At 33.4% G+C, this 21,664-nt stretch overlaps 2 protein-coding genes across 4 annotated transcripts in view; one reads left to right on the plus strand and one right to left on the minus strand.

Moving 5' to 3' along the window:
- LOC111511735 (uncharacterized) overlaps nucleotides 1–16,498 on the minus strand; it is a 52,536-nt gene extending 36,038 nt beyond the window's left edge. For 2 of the 3 annotated variants that reach the window (XM_074185922.1, XM_074185921.1), the window contains exon 1: nucleotides 16,126–16,498. In XM_074185922.1, the coding sequence (XP_074042023.1) occupies nucleotides 16,126–16,396 (271 nt within the window). In that variant the 5' untranslated portion in view covers nucleotides 16,397–16,498. Of the gene's footprint in view, nucleotides 1–3,466; nucleotides 4,242–16,125 lie in introns of those variants that run through there. The other variant, XM_074185923.1, reaches the window with a different exon arrangement.
- Nucleotides 16,499–18,999: 2,501 nt separating this feature from the next.
- Nucleotides 19,000–21,664, plus strand: part of LOC111503302 (fidgetin-like protein 1) — a 64,579-nt gene continuing 61,914 nt past the window's right edge. The window contains exons 1-2 of the mRNA XM_023157575.2: nucleotides 19,000–19,387; nucleotides 19,448–20,035. Of these exons, the coding sequence (XP_023013343.2) occupies nucleotides 19,218–19,387; nucleotides 19,448–20,035 (758 nt within the window). The 5' untranslated portion in view covers nucleotides 19,000–19,217. The remainder of the gene's footprint in view (nucleotides 19,388–19,447; nucleotides 20,036–21,664) is intronic.

Below are 21,664 nucleotides of genomic sequence, written 5' to 3' on the forward strand. Positions count from 1 at the left end.
TTGATGAAATTGTGCAATATAAAGCAATTCACCCTCAATTTAGTCACATTCTCAAGAATTTCAATATTATATTCAACTGATATCGATATCGTATCGTAGAGGTGAGAATAATGGTTTTTATTCAGTAGTAGTCTGGTTCACTTCAATAAAAGATATAGACTGGATTCGTGTACGAGTAAATAAGTTTTTTTGAAACTTTATATTTAAGGAAAAGTGCAATAACTCAACAACGCCGTAACCGAATTTCAAAAACCAAACATGAAATGATATCAGACTTTAACGTAGCATCTGAATATGTAATGATATACAGGGCGTTCTATTTTAAAAAATGGAATTTTGGTCTGTGGCACCTACACCAAACACCCTGTATATTTAAAAATTATATCAAAATATAGCTCTCATGAACTCCTAAAACTTTTGTATGAAACATTTTTGTGTATCTCCTTCAACAAACCAGATATTGCCTGTCACATAAAATGTGGGACACCCGGTATATATATATATATATATATATATATATATATATATATATATATATATATATATATATATATATAGGGCTATTCAAATTCGTTTCTGTACATGGGGATCTCGTACGATAAGAGATAGAGTGTCGGTTAAATTGTGGCAAAGTTGTGTATTTTAGTGACCTATTCAATGATGTAAAGAAATCGAATTTAGCTCTTTTGGTTCTGGAGATATACAGGAAAAACAAAAAAATCCCAAACAATTTTTTTGCCTATATCTTCTTTATTCGCAGACATATTGAAAATCTGTCCACATTTTGCTATTGGTACTTGATATGGGCTCTAAGAATATATCCATGTATCTTTTATACAGGGTGTCATATGACTTGAGCCACCTACATCTTTGAATTTTTAAATACGGACCTGTATTTTTTGTTGTAGTTTTTGGATCGTAGACATTCACTTCATACTGAAAAAGTGAATTTAATTTTATATTTCGGAATGTTTCGGTAATATTCGATTATAATTGTGTGAATTATTCCCTTTCAAATTACGGCCCTGGAAATTGGTTGACTGAGTTGAATAAAAACATAATAGCAACTTTCACGTCTCCCTATGTATCGTAGAGTTTTTCGAGAGTTTTTTCATTTTTAGGTACCTATTCATATTTTTTCCATTGCTCTGAGCGTTTTCTACAATGAACTTCGAATAAGAAAACCTTTTATGATTGAATATTACTGCAGTTTTTTCCCAACACCAAATCGTTATTTTTAACACCTTCACAAGTGTTTCCATCACCAAGTGATCATCAGATTAAAACTGTTTTAATCTTCCTCTTGAAGATGATCACATGGTGATCGAAACACGTGTCGAGGTGTAAAAATAACGATTTGGTGTTGGGAAAAAATTCCAGTAATATTCAATACTACACCAAAGGTTCCAAACAGTACATCATAAGGAAACCATGTCATTTTCGGTTTGAAACAGTTTATCTCGAAAACGGTTCAAAATAGAAATAGTATTATCTGAACAAAGTTAATCTAAAATTTGATGTAGAGCTCAAAAATGTTGAAATATACAGGGTGTTCCATTTGAAAAAAATTAGTTCCACTCATTTTTTCATGAGATCAAAGTATCTGCATTTTTTGAAGACCCTGTATGAGGCAAATGAAAATATGACACGAAGTGAAGATCCTCATAGTATCACTCCACTCCATTTCAAATTTGATTGTTTTAGTGCAAGAGAGTTCAGGATTATCAGCATTTATAAAAGTTCATGTTTGGTAAAAAAATATCGAAATTAATTTATATCTTCTAAACGGTAATAGATAGGTATAGGGAAATAGTATATGAATTTGTTGACAAAGTGATAATGAATCATAATATGATATTATATACGGGGTGTTCCATTTGAAAAATCAAAGAAGCCGCTACTTTATAGTAGAAGCAACAACGCCGCTTCGTCTAAAATATTTTAGGTGTGTAGGTCATATTGACTTATGCATACTGTGGAATTTTCAGGTTGATCCGTTGAATAGTTTGCCAGAAACGGCTAATTAACGCTCATCATGAAAAGCCCTGTATAAATTACTTACTTTATTTCAATTTTCATTATAATTATAGTGTTCGTTTCGGATGTTATTATTGCTACCATTTTTTTCTGCTCATCAAAACACATATAATATTTTTTTGTTGTAGATATGTTTCAGATAATCATGAAAGGTTTTCTTATTCGAAGTTCATTGTAGAAAACACTCAAGATCAATGGAAAAAATATGAATAAGTACCTAAAAATGATGATACGTCTCCCTATGATACATAGGGAGACGTAAAAGTTGCTATTGTGTTTTTATTCAACTCAGTCAACCAATTTCCAGAGCCGTAATTTAAAAGGGAATAATTCAAACAATTATAATCGAATATTACCGAAAAATCCCAAAATATAAAATTTAATTTAATTTCTCAGAATGAAGTGAACGTCTACGATCCAAAAACTACAACAAAAAATACAGGTCCGTATTTGAAAATTCAAAGATGGGGGTGGCCCAAGTCATATGACACCCTGTATAAAAGATTCATGGATATATTCTGAGAGCCCACATCAAGTACCAATAGCAAAATGTGGACAGATTTTCAATATGTCTGCGAATAAAAAAGATATAGGCAAAAAATAATTTGGGATTTTTTGGTTTTTCCTGTATATCTCCAGAACCAAAAGAGCTATATTCGACTTCTTTACATCATTGAATAGGTCTCTAAAATACGCAACTTTGCCATGATTTAACCGACACTCTATCTCGTATCGTTTACGAGATCCCCATGTACGGAAACGAATTTGAATAGCCCTGTATGTATGTATTAATATTCCGGAGAGGTGCATGATGCTGTCAGTTTGTGAATTTTCGAAATTGAATTAATACTAATTGTGTGTTGTTGTTCTGTTCCTAATTTGTTACTTTAATAATTCACTTGTTATTAAAATGGCATACACAAATGAGGAAATGGCTGATATGCATTACGTTTACGGTCTGTCGCAGGGGAATGGGTTAGAAGCTTCTAGAAGATATGCTGAAATGTATCCTCAACGGCAGCATCCTTCACATAGAATATTTGTTCGACTTCATCAACGATTACGAGAATATGGTTCATTCGACAAAAGAACGCAGGATTGTGGTCGCCATCGAGAAGTAAGAACACCACAGCTTGAGGAAGCAGTACTTAATTTGATTGAAGAACAACCTACAACCAGTACTAGAAAGATTGCTTTCCAGCTAAATGTTGATGATATGATGGTTTTTCGAATTTTGAAGGAACAACTCTTATACCCTTACCATCTGCAACGAGTACAGGCACTATTACCGCGAGACTTTCCGAACCGTCTTGAATTTTGCAATTGGATGCTGGAAATGATTAGAAGAAATTGTGACTTTCTGAACACGATAGAATTCACAGACGAATGTAGTTTTTCTCGGGATAAGATTATTAATTTTCATAATTACCACATATGGGGTGATGAAAACCCTCACGCTATTGTCGAAATTAACCATCAAGAACAGTTTTCTCTTAACGTGTGGCTCGGGGTTATTGGGGATGATTCAATTGGGCCTCATTTTCTACCTTCTTGATTAAATGGTGAGGCATACGTTCAATTTTTAAGAGAAGTGCATCCAGTACTGCTGGAGGAAGTTCCTTTGGGCATCAGAAGGTATATGTTTTTTATGCATGATGAAACGTCATCGAAAAGAAAGAAGAGAGCTTCAATGAAAAGAAGTCATCAGCGTTATGTCAAAAGGGGTTTGGCCCCCTTTAAGGGGCTGTATCTTAACAAGGGATGCTCCAATGAAGTTTCTTTATATGAAAGATTCTATCCTTTTTTCGGCGAGGAATCACCTTAAATGTTTTACACTTATTCAGTTACACCCTTTATATATATATATATATATATATATATATATATATATATATGTCACGCAGGTTGCTATAGCTGCCTCCGTGGTGATTTTGATAGTTTTCTTGTAAACACAAGATCTATTAAGTGAAACCACAAATGTGCGGCTGGCTCCTGCTGGTGGCTCCGTGCATTTGTATTTATTTCTTCTGGTAACCAAGTGTTGCCCATCCTTACACTTGGCTGCACCATACTGATGATGGGCCAAAAGCCCGAAACACGTGTCTATGGTTTGCCACTTTCTTGAGTGCTATGTCCGATATTACCTTCTGTTTCTATTTCAAGACACTCAATAATTTTCATATTCGTATATATATATATATATATATATATATATATATATATATATATATATATATATATATATATATATATATATATAAATAAGAACACTGTATAAAATAATTGTAAAAAGTTCATAAAAAAAAATTGTCAAGAGATTGAATTTAAATTGACATAATAGTTGTCAAAATATAATAGTAGCATAACTACTCACAGTCGCTGAAATTTATTCCTATATATATATGCGTACATGCATGTACATGCACCTATGGTGGAGAGATCAACTTTAAAAAAATAACGGGGGTTTACTGAAGTGGCAGACAAGAGCCAAGTAGAATCTCTTAATGCAGATAACTGCATCCTGCGGGGTAGACTTCAAAGAGATCAGTAAGTAAATCCGTCAACCTACTTTTATGAAAGCTGAACTAATCCCTGCACTAATTCCTTTGCACAAAAATTTGATCAAAAATGTACTTTGCATGCACTTTTTTAAAGCAAAGTCCTTTTCACAACCATTGTAGACATAGTTGATCTTAGGTATTTAATTTTGAAAAACTTTCACAACTTATATTGCTAATGACAGAGGTTAAAAAATTCGCAACATTATGACTATGTTGGATTTAGATTGAATAATGTATTATAATTAGCCCAGGGAGCCAGACTTAATGAATTCCTGGGTCTGTTCCTACGAATGTTCGTAGACGTACACGCTCAAGTCGAAACTATTCTGTATTTAGGAAGTGAGGAGCATGATTGAGGTTGAGATCTTCCGAGCCCACCATCACTGCAGACATTGGAAAGGCATATTTTTGCGCTTGATTTTGCAGCTGTTAAAAGCGATCACGAATTTCAGCAATCATTCTGTCTACTGAAGTGAACATTGTTCGCCTCAGTTAATTCTCATACGATAACCCAGCGCCTACATCGCCGTCACCAAAAATATGCTTTCTCTTGATTCGTCTTAGGGGTTCGAAAGAAATTCCAAGTTGTTCGCATAAGATTTTAGAATATTGGAGAGCTACCCTTTTGCTTGGAACGTAAGCTACGCAACTGGTTTCTCGATTTAAAAGCATTATGAGTTTTTTCATGAGCTACCAAATTATTGCTTCGATTAAATGACTTCAAGCAGATTTTATACTGAAATGGCTTTTCACGAGTATGTGTCCTTTCATGTGTTTTCAAACTACTACTTTGTGTGAATGAGTTCAAGCAGATTTTGCACTGATATGGTTTTATTCCAGTATGTATCCTTTCATGAATTTTCAAATAGTTATTGCGAGTAAATGACTTTTGGCAGATTTTACATCGAAATGGTTTTCCCTCACTATGAGTTTTTTCATGGAATTTCAAATAACTACTTCGAGTGAATGACTTCAAGCATATTTTGCACTGATATGGTTTTATTCCAGTATGTGTTCTTTCATGAATTTTCAAAGTATTATTTTGAATAAATGACTTTTCGCAAATTGTACATTTAAATGCTTTTTCGACAGAATGTGTTTTTTCATGGGTCTTTAAATACCTACACAAAACAAATGACTTTGGACACATTTTACATTGAAATGATTTTATCCCAGTATGAATTCTTTCATGTTCATTCAAATGACTTTTATCAATAAACAGTTTCCAGCAGATTTTGCACTGAAATGGTTTTTCACCAGTATGAATTCTTTCGTGGACTTTTAAATTACTTCTGCTACAGAATGACTTTAGACATATTTTACATTGAAATGATTTCTTTCCTGCATGAATATGTTCATTGGGTCTCTCTGTTGTATGCACCATCTCAAGTTTCCCAATATGGTCATTTGCAATGCCAAACCCCTTTTGACATAACGCTGATGACTTCTTTTCATTGAAGCTCTCTTCTTTCTTTTCGATGATTGTTTCATCTTCTGTTTTGATAAAAACGTTCCCAGAATCTGTGAAAAAATTACTGATGAACAAACAAACAAAATTATTTGTTTGAAAAACTACTAACAGTTTCTTGTACTGGTACAGATACGTAGTGGATATCTTAGTATGTTTTACTTGTACAGGTAGGCAATTAGGTAAGTTTGTTGAATATGTCAATTTCATCCACCCGTCAATAAAATTCACCATTGAAAGAGAGGTAAATAATTCAATAAATTACCTCGACTTAACAATAAACATGAATTTGCAATTTTTCACAAACCATCTTACACGGACATTATCATACATAATTCCTCAACACTGCCTCACCAGCATAAAGTTGCCGCATTTAATAGTATTCTTTGTAGACTACTAAATATTTCAGTGTCTGAGAGTAATTTCCAGAGAGAGCTGAGTTTGATCAAACAAATCGCGGTTAACAACGGTTATAAGGTAGATATTATAGACTCCATTCTTTCCAAAACCCAGAAAAGCAATTCATGGACCAGGTTTACCAAAATTCATTATGTGATAAACGTCAGTTGTAGGACATTGTCATATTTGGGTGACTCAACCGATAATATTGTCAGTTTTTTGGAAGAAGGCGCAAACGTAGCTTACAGAACGAATAATAGTCTAAGTAAATTTATTTAAAACAATGAGACAAAACTTCGGTATCGGATAGATCAGGAGTGTATAAGCTGACTGTGGCTCTTGCCCAAAACTGTATATTGGCCAAACAGGGAGAACATTTTCCAAAAGAATTAAAAACAAAAGAAGTAGTTTTGTAAATAGAAAGACCACTTCCACATTTGCAAGCCACCTTTAAGCAGAAGGACATTGAAACTCAATCTTCTAGAATGTTTAGATTCAGGAATTCGGTTAATTTACTGAATGATCAATTAGAATTGAATAACTCTCCGTTACTGAACATTTTTTCAAATGTGGAAACTGGGACATAAGCTTAATTCGTTACAAAATTAGGTTAAAATCAGGTACTTGAAATGCAAATACTTCAAATTGTAAAATTAGGTATATTAAGCATTCAATATGTAGAATATAGTTATTAAAGAAACGCCCGAAGAAGCCATTGTATGGCGAAACACATGTTGCGTTTTTGTGAAACCGTCTAGTGAAAATCTCACAATAAACTGTTTCTTGAATTCGTTAGTTATGGAATGAATGAATGAATGAATGAATGAATGAATGAATGATTTATTGGTAGGAAGATCCTAATACACAAACATAATATACATAATATTTCATGTTATATAGACACACATAGTAAGGATATAATACATATATACATATAGGTACACATAAATACATAATATATACTGAGTCACTTACTATCTATTCTATTGTGATACCTTTCATATAATCAGTCAAATCTTTTTTGAATTGAAACAGGTTTTTATTATTCTTCACATTTTGGGGAAGTTTGTTATATTCAATGAGGCCTTTATATAATAAAATTTTCATGGAGTTTGATAAACTACATCATGGCAGGTGAAAATTGTCATTTTGTCTAGTAGTGTAATTGTGAGTGGAATTTCTATAAATGATAAATTCTTCGAAAGAAGAAGGTAGCATATGATTGGTTATCTTAAAAATAAATATCATTGCTGACCTGTAATATCTTTCACGAATAGACATCCACTGTAATGCACTGAGCATAAAGCATATACTTGCATAACGATTACATCCAAGAACCACCCTCATTTCTCTGTTCTCTAACTTTTGCAGAGACATAATTTTATTTTGGTCAAAACTGTATAACAGCGTACTGCAATAATCAAAATGGGGCTGTATTATTATATTATATACGGTTATTTTCGCATTTGTAGAAAGGTGTTTCGAAATTCTAGTGAAGAAATATAGTTTTTTTGAAATCTTTTTAGTCATATAGTTATAGTGTGCACCAAAAGACAAACTGTTGTCCAACATAAAACCTAAATATTTGAATTCTTTCACAAATTCAAGTTTCTCACCATCAGCATACAGGGAAAGAGTATTTATATTTATTTGTTTATATTTGTAAGAGGTTGTTAGAATCATAGCTTTCGTTTTTGAAGTATTTAATTTCATTTTATTTGGCGAAAAATAATTCTCAATTTGATTCAGAGATGAGTTCATCTTTTCTATAGCTACTTTCAGGTCTTTATGTGCTATAGATAGTAACGTGTCGTCAGCAAATAAGTTGATAAAGTCACTAGTGTGGTATGTGTTTATGTCGTTTATGTAAATCAAAAACAACAAGGGCCCCAGTACACTTCCCTGGGGCACTCCGAACTTTGTAGTGACTGGAATGGATAATTCACTTTCAATCTTTGTGACTTGTTGTCGATCATTTAAATAATCTTTAAACCAATTTAGCACAACCCCTTTAATCCCAATTAATTCTAATTTTTTTAAAAGGATATTCCTATCAATTGTCTCGAATGCTCTTCGTAAATCAAGAAAAACTGCAACAACGTATTCTCCCTTATCAATTGATTGTATCCACTTGGTAACAGTCAGTTGTAGAGCGGTTTCACAGGAGAAATTCTTTCGAAATCCAGATTGGTTTGTTATTAGGATATTGTTCTTGTTAATATATTTCATTAGTTGATCGTATACAGCCATTTACAACAATTTTTCCATTCCCGGCAGAGTATTAATGGGACGATATTCACTTGATTTATTTGTGTTTGGAATTTTAGGTATCGGAACAACAGTACTGACTTTTAATGCATTAGGAAATTGTCCATATTGTAGGGAAATATTTACAAACTGCAATAGTACATGCCCGATAACACCAAAAGTATATTTTATAAATTTAATATCGACAATTTCTGCCCCAGATTTGTTTTCCAAGTTGTTGATTATTTTAGCAAGGTCTGCTATCTTTAGCTGCTGAAATTCTGAAAAAGTAGACACTGCCTCATCACCCGCTTGCCAAACTGTATTAGCATTTATAGAGTCAACTATGGATTCGATACTAGTTTCGAAATAAAGATTGAAATTTTCAGCAATTTCACGAGTTTCCGTGCAAATTTTTACTTGACCGTTTATTTCAAACTGGATGCCGTTACTGAAACTAGAGTTATTCGTTGTGTTTATCAGCGATTTTATGCTTTTCCACATGCCTCGTGGATTTCTCGTGTTCAAATCAATTTTATTATAATAGTACTTCTGTTTTTTTGTTTTGAGTAAATTTACTACATCATTACTCAATTTTTTGTACCATTGCCAATCATTATCATTTTTGCTATTCTTAAAGGTCTTATATGCATCATCTCTTGCTTTAGCACAATTATGCACATCTTGGTCATACCATGGTAAACTATTTTTATGACAACGGTATGTTTTGAGAGGAGCTATGATATTAACAGTATTTTCTGTTTGGAAAATAAAATCACTATGAAATCGATTTACATCAACACAGTTTAATAAATAATTGTTGCTTATTAGTTCTTTGGTTATTGTATCCATATTTGTTCTGCCCAAATTTCGGTAGAAAATCAGTTTTTCAGTTACTCTTTATTCTATTAGACAAATTGACTGAAATCAAGGAATGATTAGGTAACTTTGGCACATGATGTACAATGGTTTGATTATCGAAATTACTAAGAACAAAATTAATCAAAGAGGTACTATTATTTGTAATTCTGGTACATTCATTTACGTGCTGACAAACTCCATGACTGTTTATTATATTTCGAAAACGAGTTGAATATGTGTCATTTTTGAGTAGATTTATGTTAAAATCGCCGGCTAAGATAAATTTTTTGTTAGATGTACATAAATCTTCACAGATGTTTTCGAAATCATCAAGAAATATTGAGTGACTTGAACTGGGTGAATGGTACAAAACACCGACTATCATGTTTGTTTGATTATACTTAATTTTTAATGCTATACACCAGTAATTGTTGTTGAGAATATATCGTTTATAGATCGAATAATGTATACTACGGTTAACATAAATCACAACACCTCCCGTATGTCTTGATAATGAATCACATCTAATTATGTTATAGTTTGGGAGCAAAATCTCAGAATCTTGAATGTCTTCAGTAGTACGACTTTCGCTGAATAATAAGATATCCGGCTTATAGGGAAGGATTCTGGCGATTACTTCGTCTTTATGTGCGGTAAGACTTTCAATGTTACCATAGATAATATTTGTTTTTAAGGGTATATTAGGATGAAGTGCTAGTTTTTTTCATTTTTGTCCATGTTAACAATAGTAGGTATATTGTTAATGTATCTAATGGTTTTTGAGTTATCGCCTTTTGCAATTATTTCTTTTATTTTCATCAAGTATCGGTCAATTCCATCATATATATTATTCAAATGAAAATGAAAAATGGTAATAACATATTGGATAATCCATCAATTATCGCAAATAAATTCAATGGCTTTTTTATAAAAACGCCTAAAAACATCATAAACGACATATTTAATCAAGTTATTCCTGTTCAATATCCTAAAAACAAATTTCAAACGAATAGCATGTTTATTGTTCACGTAGATGAAAACGATGATCTTCAAATAATGAAAAATAAACCATCCAGTGTCATTGATGGAATCTGTGGAACCATATAGACTGAAAACGTCTATAATTACTCCAATATTGAAGAAAGGAATCGAAGACCACTGACCACTATCAGTACCCTCTGTAATACATGTATTGTCAACTTGATTCTGAAATCTGGTGTATTTCCATCAAAACTAAAAATTGCAAAGATAATTCCGGTCTTTAAAACTGTTGATATCAATCTTCCCTCAAACTACAGACAAATTGCACTACTTCCAGTAATTGCAAAAATTGTAGAAAAAATAATAGCAATAAGAATGATAAACTATTTAGAGTACACAAATATCTTAACAGACAGACAGTTTGGATACAGGAACGGAAGAAGCACTTCGAAAGCAGTGCTCGAATTAGTCGACTTCATAACTGAAGGTTTCGAAAACAAAGAACCGACACTTGGCATATTCCTCGATCTGAGCAAGGCGTTCGACTGCGTCTCTACTGACATTTTATTAGAAAAACTGAGATACTATGGATTTGTAGGCATAGCACACAAACTGCTAGCATCATATCTAAGTGAGAGAAAGCAATGTGTATCATATAATGAAGAACTCAGTAGCTTACAAACTATATTGAATGGTGTTCCACAAGGTAGTGTGCTTGGGCCACTACTTTTCTTGATTTACATTAATGACCTGCCAAATTCAATGACAAAGTTTACAAAGCTATTCGCCGATGACACTTCCTTCGCCATTCGGAAAAAAAATATTGAAGAGTCATCAGAATTAGAAAAGCGAGTTATTCAAGATGCTGCAGACTGGTTTAATGCGAATAGCCTATGTGTGAATAAAAGCAAGACACAAACAGTTATGTTCTCGCTGTCCCATAACCTCTCAAATAATGAGAAATATCTTGGTATAACCATTGATTCAAAGTTAACTTGGAAACCCCTTATTGATAAACTAGCAAAAAATCTATCATGTAAGGTCTATGCAATCAGGCAGATAAAAAATAAAGTCGGTAATTAAGCTGCCCATACTGCTTATCATGCAATGTTTCATAGTTCCTTAATTTATGGATTGATAAACTGGGGCACATCTGTTCATATCTCGAGGACATTTGAAATTCAAAGAAAAAGCAATTAGAGCTTTAGCTGGAATAGGTCAAATGGAGAGCTGTAAGAATTGGTTTATTAAGTTTAATATTTTAACTCTGCCATCATGTGTAATATACTGCAATTTGATACACATTCAAGAAAATTTACAAAAGTCCAGTGTCAGATGGAAAGGGCAGCGTTCATTGGTGAATTCGCCTTCTTGGTACGAGTTCGGTACCAGCACAGGGTTGTAATCAGTCGTTTGCGTGTTTGTGTGGCGTGTGTTATAGTATGTTGTTTGAAATTGTTTTCCAAGATGTCCAGTACAGACACTGCTGATAACACTGTGAGCTATCCTCTGAGTCCAGCCAGGAAACGATCCAAAAAAAGACATTTGAGTGTTGAGATGAAAGTAGTGATTTTAAATGTGTTCAAGAAAGAGATGGAAGAAATTGAGACATCGACTGTCGACGAAGTCGTATCGAAAGTTTCCGATAAAATTGGAGTGTGTTGCGCTTCGATTTACAATGTTTTACGGGAATATAAACAAAATCATACATTTTCCAAACCGAATACAAATCAGAATCGTCAAACCACTATAAAATCAATAGATGATGCTGATAAACATGCAATCAGGAGGAAAGTGCATGAGTACTTTTTCATAAATGAAATACCCACGATAGACAAAGTACTCACCGAAATAAATGAAGATGTTTTATTGCCAAGTTTTAAGCGGTCAACATTCCATATAGTATTGAAACATTTGAATTTTGTATAGAAAAAACGAGGGCGCAATAGTTTATTATTGGATAGAGAGGAAATTGTGTTATGGAGGAGAGATTTGACCAAAATTAAATATTATAGGGAACAACAGAGAACAATTTATTATATGGATGAAATCTGGGTTAATGCTGGTCATACTACCCCTAAAGTATGGGTCGATGAAACTGTGACCTCATCTAGGAGGGCCTTTCTAGATGGACTATCCACCGGATTAACAAATCCATCAGGTAAACTTATATTTATATTAAGACCTACCTCAATCTCAATATATAAAAAGTAACTCTCGTATTTGTTTTATTTACTTACATACCTCTCCATAATTTCAGGTAAAGGAAAACGGCTTATTATTTGTCACATCGACAATGAGATTGGGTTTGTTGCTGAAGGGCTGTGGTGTTTCGTGTCGGAGAAAACTGGAGATTATCACGAAGAAATGAACGGTGAATCTTTAGAATAGTGGTTGTCCAAAGTTCTACCCCATCTGGAGGATAATGCTGTGATTGTAATGGACAATGCACCTTATCATTCGCGACGGTTAGAGAAGATTCCGACAACGTCTTCAAAGGAGGTTGAAATCCAAAATTGGCTGTGACCAAAGAATATCAGCTTTGAAGACTCAATGCTAAGAGTACAGCTACTAAAAATTGTCAAGGAGCGCAAGCTTGAATACCAAAAATATATAGTTGATGAGATGGCAGCAGGCCAAAACAAAATTGTCCTTCGCCTGCCTCCATACCACTGCGAGCTCAATGCCAACGAGTTAATATGGGCGGATGTGAAGAATTTTGTAGCTCAGCATAACACCACGTTCAAATTTGCAGATCTCAAAATACTTTTTGATGAGGCTTTGAAAAGAGTCACAGCGGAGAAATGCTTGATAACATAATATTGGTTTGAAATATTTTTTAATTTTGTATTTCCATTTTCAATCATTCAATTTTTAATTTTAGGTTTTTGCTTATTTCTATTTTATTGTAATTTCATATTGCTTTATTGCTTAATATAATTGATATTTTTGGCTATTCATTTTAATTTTATTTGTACTTTCAGAAGTTTCAAATCATATCAATATCATATGAATAGACAATGGAAGCCAAACTAATAAATTTCACCATGAAATCGTGTCAACCACTTTCAAACAAACGTTGAACACCTGGTACAGCGTCTTATTTCGAGGATATGAAAAGACTATGATCAAGCTTAGCAAGGAAAAAGCTCATCCCAGTTTTTTGTGCGAAGCAACATTATCTCCAAAGGTTTTCCACTGGAATCACCTTTCCCAGGAGAAAGAGCCAAACACATTTTGGAACGCGCAAGCCGAGCACTAATTATGTCTCAAATTAACTACCACCATTATGAAAGGTCAACTCTAATGCAGGATGCCACAAAATGATTTGAAGAAATAAGAAAAGAGCCCATGAAAGAGGAACATGGACCAATCTTTTCCAAAATTGAAAGCACATGCTTAAAGATCTGCCAAGACATGGAGAATACCCACAAGAGGAAGTGGCAAAATTAGGTGAGGAAACAATGCCCAAATGCAGACCGAAAACAGTATAACTGTGAAGCCGCCAACGTCATCAACATGAGTTCCCACCCGATCACGGACATACAGGAATCCTTGTTGAGAAAAGGTCTAAACTTCGCCATTGCCCCAACATCTGTGCCCACTTTGAAGATAATTACTGCAGTGGAATCCACCAGTTCCCCTTATTTGTCAGACCAAGGCAGCAGAATTTAGATGGAAAATCAGAAAACATCTGGATCGAGAACCAGTTCCAACGTCTAACATCAGTGATGAAGAACGAAGAGCTCTGAACAGCCTAAGGAGAGACAACACCATAAAGTCATTATTTCTCAAAGAGACTGTAAATTACTCCAAATAGATATTGACTGTTTAGCTTCTTGGTGTAAAAGTAAAACAAATAAATTACCCCTAAATATACAGAAATGTCAGTAAACTAAGAATCGAAAAATTGTGAAGTAACTTGATTTGAAATATTTTTCAATTATTTAATTTCATTTTCAGTTGTTCAATTTTTGAATTCAATTCTTTGCTCATTTTTATTTTATTGTAATTTCATTTAATGTTTTATTACTTGATATAATTGATATTTTTAGTTATTCATTTTAATTTTATTTGTTCTTTCACAGATTTCAAATCATATTGTATGTGGTAACATCAATGTAAATTTTTTAACTGAAAATAAAGACACTCACAAAGTAATTAATGTATTCAAGGAATTTGACAGGATAAACCACATTGACAAACCAACTGGCATTTCTACTACTGTTTCAAATGGTATAGATTAATATACTCTAATCTATCCATTATGTCAAAGAATATTCAATACTCATACTTATCAGACCATGCATTTCAGACTTGTGAATTTGTATTTTCATTAAATGATTATGAGTCAGATGAAATTATATTGTATCATGAATTTTCATAATCTAACAACTTTCAGAAACTTAGTAATAAATGAAAAATGGACTGAGGTACTTAATTTGAAAACTGTAGATGAGACATACAATTGTTTTCACCCCACTTTTCAATAATACTTCAATATTGCTTTCACATTAAAAAAGAAAAAAAATGGACAACAAAAACTCAACAACAACTCAGAAATAAAGAACCTTCATCAGATGTTATGTGAACTGTCGAAAATAGTCAAACTTACACAAAATGATTGCATCAAAGAATGTTATAAATGTCTAAAAGTTCAGTTGAGAAAAAATCAAGAAGGCTAAATTAGAACATAATGATAATGAGATAAACAATGCCAATAACATATCAAGGGAATGTTGGAAGATAATCAATGAAGCAATAAATAAATCATCAACTCCACTACCATCATAACCAACAATAAATAATATTCAGGAAAAAGATAAAGCTAAGATTTGTAATCACTTCAATGAATTCTTAACGAATGTGGGAGCTACTAAACCAAACTTGGAGAACTGCTATATGAAACTACAAAAGTGAAACCTATAATCGAGAGACTACCACTAGACATGGGAAACCGCTTTGCAAAAAATGAATTTATATAAACCAAAAATTTTAAACCTTCCATGAAATGAGGAAATGTATATTTATACACATACTATTCACTGGCCATAAAGAGTCCAGTATATAGTTAAACAAACTATTTTGATTCGTACCAACCAAACAGATTAATAATGAATCAAAGTATATTTATCCATATATTCAAAATTTGATAAGGAAATTGAAACTAAACTATAAAAATTCAAGGGGTAATGAATGCTTACTGCTGAGGAGATTTTTTGTAATTGATTATCATGTCACTATTTTAATTGATGGGTGGAATTGGAATGTCTGGCATAAAATTAATCTGATGAAAAGCCTTTTCCATACCCTATAATTAAAGCACTTTCTCTCAGTGTGCTTTTCTTTCGCTAAACAAGTTCACATCATCAGCAGATGATTAAAACTGAATCTTTCGACTATGTTAGAGCCTTTTATATACAACCAGATGTACCATATACTTTAAATTCAAAACTGGGCACACTGAGAAGGATCAACAGTTGTACCCTCCTCACAGGAATGCAAATCATAATATTCTTCTATTTTTCAATATACAATAACAAAAAGAATACAAGGTCTTTTGGAACTTACTTTGAGGGCCTTCAGTTATTTCTCCTATAGATTTTTCAGATTTGGGTTCATGGTAAACATCAATAACATGTTCGCTTTTAATCTGATCCATATCAACTTTTTCTTCGAAGTTATGGGTAACCATTTCACTACCAATCATATATTTTCCAGATTCACTGACCATTTCAGTTTCACTTATTTCAAATTTCATAATATTTCTTTCAAAAACCTCTTCATCACCAACAGATTCAAGCTCTCTCTTAATGAATATTCCACAATCCTCAATAGCCATTATCTTTGAATAAAGTGGAATTGTTTTCTACAACGATTTCTTTATTTTTTATTCAACTTTGTCAACACTTTTTTGAAGAGAAATAATGTAATTCTACTTCTTCTTTTCTTGTTTACTTGGTCACAGCATAGGTAACAATCAGCAATGTCACTTCGCTTGGCGGGAAAAGTTCGCGCGTATCAGTCGCGTTGATGAGTCCGCCATTTTAGGAAGTGATAGACTTTCTAATTCTGCTTTTGGCTTTGCTCTTGTTAGGACAAATTGTGAATTAAATAATTAATCTCTGTACTGTTATTTCAGAGAATTTCAGAACGGAACTCTTGACACATTCGGTATCTTAAGGATGCCCAAAAATGAATTTGTTTATTTTATTTTTTCTTTGGAAGTAAACTTCCAAAACAATTTTGAGAATCTTATTGTAGGAATAAATGCCATTGCAGGATTTGTATTGTAATGGATCTGAAGCCGGCCCTGAACGATATCTCAGTCAGTAAACACATGACTCATCGCGAAAGGAATGATCTCGACAAGTCGCTGCGAACAGTCTCGGCCACTACCGAAATAACTAGAGGAATCTAGAACGGTCGTTGCCAATATATAAACCGGCCTCTCGTCCCGAGACGGGAGTCTGTACCTAGAAAGTGAATCGTACGTTTAAAGAAAGAATTCGAACACTGTGAAGATAAATTAAGCGTTAGTTGCTAAGTGTTGTATATAAATTAGTTGTGATAGTGAAATATTGTTAAAAATAAATTTGTTTAAGACAGTTAATTCTTTAATTCGTTACAATTGGTGTCAGAAGTAGGATTTTTCAAAATAAATTTGTGAGCGCTTGGTGGACAATCCTTGTATTACGGTGATAGACCTTTCTCGCGAAAATAAACTTGTGAAAATAAATAAGTGTTTCGTTCTCGATTAAAATATGTGGACGTATTCAGTTTTGTGGAAAATAGACAATAAGACACAAAATGTGTTCGAGGGAAGTGCACCTAGTGGACTTGAAAGTCTCCGAATTGAAGTAAGATTTGAGGGGAAAGAGAGCTAGATTTTTCCGGAAAGAAATCAGTACTCCAGAAGAGGCTATGGGATAACTTGATTGAATCAGGAGAAGATCCCGAAACATATTTATTCTAAGTTTCTGGGGGTGATTTGAGTTCAATAATGAGCAAACTCGAGGAGAATACCAAATCGCTGAAAGATGAACTTCAACAAAATCCGAAGAGTTTAAAAGATGAACTTCTGAAAAACTCAAAGAGTTTGGAAGACAAACTTCTGGAAAATTCGAAAAGTTTGGAAGATAAATTTCTAGAGAATTCAAATAGCGTGAAGGAAGAACTCCTAGAGAATGCAGAAGGCTTGAAGAAAGAGCTTTGGATAGGATAGGAACCATCGAGACAGAGATAGATAAAATCAGGAAGGAAATTAACAACAGAAGTAGAGAAAATCAAAGGCGGAGTTCAGGCAGGAATCAGCGAGATAAAGGAAACAATTAGCAAGTTGCAAAACCAAATCGTTAATTTTGCCCATCCCACAGAAACAGTTTCCGAAAACTCCATTCTGGAACTGGAAGAGTTCAAAGCTAGTTCTGAACCAGGAAAGCTCTCCGCCCCAGTTCGACGGAAAAACTCCTTGGGCAAATTACCGCTGACAATTTTAAGCTGCGGCCAGAGCGAATGGATGGAATCCAGAAGAAAAGGCGGTAGCATTAACATTGGCGTTGCGTGGAGAAGCAACTAATATTTTGCAAACACTCACAGCCCAAGAACAGAAAGACTATGACCAACTTATAAAACATCTTGCGAGCTACGGTATGGACAGGCACACCTAGAGCACGTTTAACATTCACAGCTGAAGAACCGCTGCCAGAAATCGGAAGAATCCCTTCAGGAATTTGAAGCCGACATTGCTCGATTGGTTCGTCTGGCATATCCTGCCACACCGGAAAATGTAATGGAGTGGTTAGCAGTTCAGGCATTCTTGGACGGACTTCGCACCCAAGAAACGAGGCAGGCCTTGACACTAGCTCATTCCAAACATTTCGTGGATGCACTGACAAGCGCTCTGGAGTTTGAGGCTGCAAAACAATCCTGCAAGAGCCAGAGCAAAGTTTGAGCTATCGAGGAAGATGAACAAGTGCCTGCTGATATTGAGGCCACCATTAGAAAAGTAATGAAAGAAGTGTTGCCTTAGAGGAAACAAATAAGATGCTGGAACTGTGGGAAAATTGGACATGTACGTAGTAAATGTCCAGCTTTCAAAGAATCGACATTAAATCAAGTTTCCATAATTTGCTTTTCATATTTTCTCGTACCTTCCTGCTGCTCCAATTTTTCGATGTCACTATCAATATTTGTTTCATGCAGAACTGGGTGCGTTTTTTTTATTGTTTCTGTTGATTGGCCTCTTACGTACTTTTTCATTTTTGTTATGTTTGCTTGTAGTTATTTTGTGGCATCTTCTCCTCTTTCCAATTTCTCTTCGTTTTTTTTGTCGAGCCATTACATGTTTCCCTGCAAAATCCTCAATATCTACGCCACTGGAAATAGTTGAGTGTGGTTGAGTTAGTCATTGTGGATTGATAAATATAATTTAGTGGGGAGATCAAGTCTGGCCATGAGAGTTATAATAAATTTTCCTCCTAATACACTGATATGGACTATTTATTCGTTTTCTCTGCTCAACTTCTTTTGTAGATTGCGAAACAATCAGTCGACTTCTGTTCTGGTTTAATAAGTAACTCTGTACTGCCCTGAACTGTCAACGCATCCTGTTGTGTGCAGTTTCTCGGATGTAGGAAGCAGAACGAACCTATAGTTTGAATATGGATTTCCCGCGAAAAAATGATTCTAACCCCAGTAACAAAACAAACTTCGAAATGAATTTGTCTGCTTATCATCAAATATTATTTCAAGATGATGAAAGAAATAAGCACAAATCTGCGGAAGTCAAAAGGAAATGTATTGTACAAATGTTGAAAGGTTCTTGCTCCAGGTCTGAAAATTCATTCCAATATTATTCCTAATTTGATAAAACAAAAACTATTTTTTTTAGCCTGGGCAATTCTGATAGTTGTTACTTATTGGATACTAAATTGAAGGAATTATCAGAAATATTGGGAGATCAGCCCAGTATTTACGAAACGGAACTAAATAGTTTACTTACTGTTGATCACTTTGGACCAAATCAGTTTAAATCAGGTTTAGGTGAATTGAATACTAATACTTTATTGAAATGTCTCCCATGTTCAAAAGATACAAATTACTGTAAGGCTTCTGAAACATTTGATTGTTATGAATATCAAGAATTTTTTGAAGAATTCAAAATTAAACCTAAAATTGTTACGTCGCCCCAAACCAGCATACCAAAGTCTTGGAAGTCTTTGCAAGAAAATCAGGATGCTCTGGGAGAATCACAAATTAAAAATTCCAGCTGTTCCACAAATCCAAAAACAAATAAATTTAGTACTTCATTCAAAACAGCTAGAGATGAACTCCACCTACAAAATGCTAAAAAATATGGAAGTTCTCATCAGCAACAAAGTGTTTTGCAAGGGAATGCTGTGCAGTTGAAAAGGAAGTTGGGGACTAGGAGGAATATTAACAGCAAATTTGTTTCACCACTACTCTCAAATAATGGAAGGTAAGATTGTTAGATAATAATTTCAGGGCTGGATTCACAATTGAAGTAAACAAATCCAGGCTTGTAAGCCCTGGTAAAATAGAACCTGAAGTACCAAACTTCGAGATATAACTTTCATCCTTGCAGTAAACGCACATAATAATGACGAAAAGTTTCATTTGACTCTGGCCTACTAATCGCAATTTTATGTTTTTTGAATGTATTTATTGAATTAGGATTCCCTAATATACAGGTGTGCTAACTTGAAATGGTGGTAACGAAAGTCCTTATTGAAAGTTTTTAATGATAGCAAGTATGATGGGGTCATTTTATTTAATATTCTATAAATGAAAACCATGAAAAAACAGAATGATCTTTTGGATACTGAGAGCCATTGTAGAGCAGATAGCATGGTAGAAATTGGTGTATACCTATTACATTTTAAAATTATTCTCATTCCTCGATTTTGTAGTCAAAATGGGGTTGGATTATTGATTTATATACCATAATTTTTGTATCTGTTGATGAGTTATTGGCGATTCTTGAGAAAAAATTAGAATTTTTTTGCAATCTTTTTTTCAATATACTTGAAGTGGTTGTCAAATGATAAGCAATTATCAAGTTGAAATCCCAACTACTTCACTGATGTTATTATTTCTGTATGTTCATCTTCAATTTGTATATTTATGTTGTTTGTATTTATTTGATTATTTTTGAATTTAGTAAAGTGATTATCATTGCTTTAGTTTTTTTCAACGTTGAGTTTCATTTTATTGGTTTTCATATACTTTTCTACTTTCTCTAAAAACTTATTCATTCTGCCAACAGTTTCTTCTGAGTTTACTCCACTACAGGCCATTGAACTCACAGTCTGTAAATAATTGTATATCATTCAGATACAGAATGAATAATAGGGACCAAGTACACTACCTTGTGGCACTCCTTTGTGATTTGTTATATATGATGAGAAATAATCGTTCACACGTACTCTCTGTTTCCTATTTGATAAATAATTACCTATCCATTGATAAACCATCCCCTCAATCCCATATCTTCTCAGCTTCTGAAGCAAAATACTTCTATCAATTGTTTCAAAGGCCCTTTTGAAATCTAAAAAGACAGCTACAACATATTTACCTTAATCTATTTCATTAGTAAATTTAGTTAATGATAACTGCAGTGATGTTTCACAAGAATGTTTTTTTTGAAAACAAGATTGATTGATAAACATGATTTGATTTTTGTCAATAAACTCTAATAATTGATTAGGTATATACTGCTATTTCTAAAACCCTCTCTATTAGCGGTAAGGTATTGATAGGTCTAAATCCACTTGCTTTTATAGTGTTTGTAACTTTGAGTATGGGTATAATGGTACTTATTCTTAATAATATATAATGATATAATATAATAATATTCATTCACTGCAGATTACAAAACAGTAACAATTTCAGATACTTAGAAATATACATACTTAGAAAATGATTCTGGGTAAAACCAAATTTGTAAATAAACATTGAAACCCATAAAGGCTAAGCAGCTTGGAGATGGGTAATAATTGATTATCAGGAACTCTTAAAATAAATATAGACTGCAGTAAGGTAAAGAAAGAAATTATCAAAGTTCTGTGTGCGATTAAACCATACAAAA

The sequence above is a fragment of the Leptinotarsa decemlineata genome, unplaced genomic scaffold (assembly GCF_025532065.1).
Source record: "Leptinotarsa decemlineata unplaced genomic scaffold, Ldec_3_MD MMD2_tig00078363_RagTag_RagTag, whole genome shotgun sequence".
Classification (NCBI taxonomy): domain Eukaryota; kingdom Metazoa; phylum Arthropoda; class Insecta; order Coleoptera; family Chrysomelidae; genus Leptinotarsa; species Leptinotarsa decemlineata.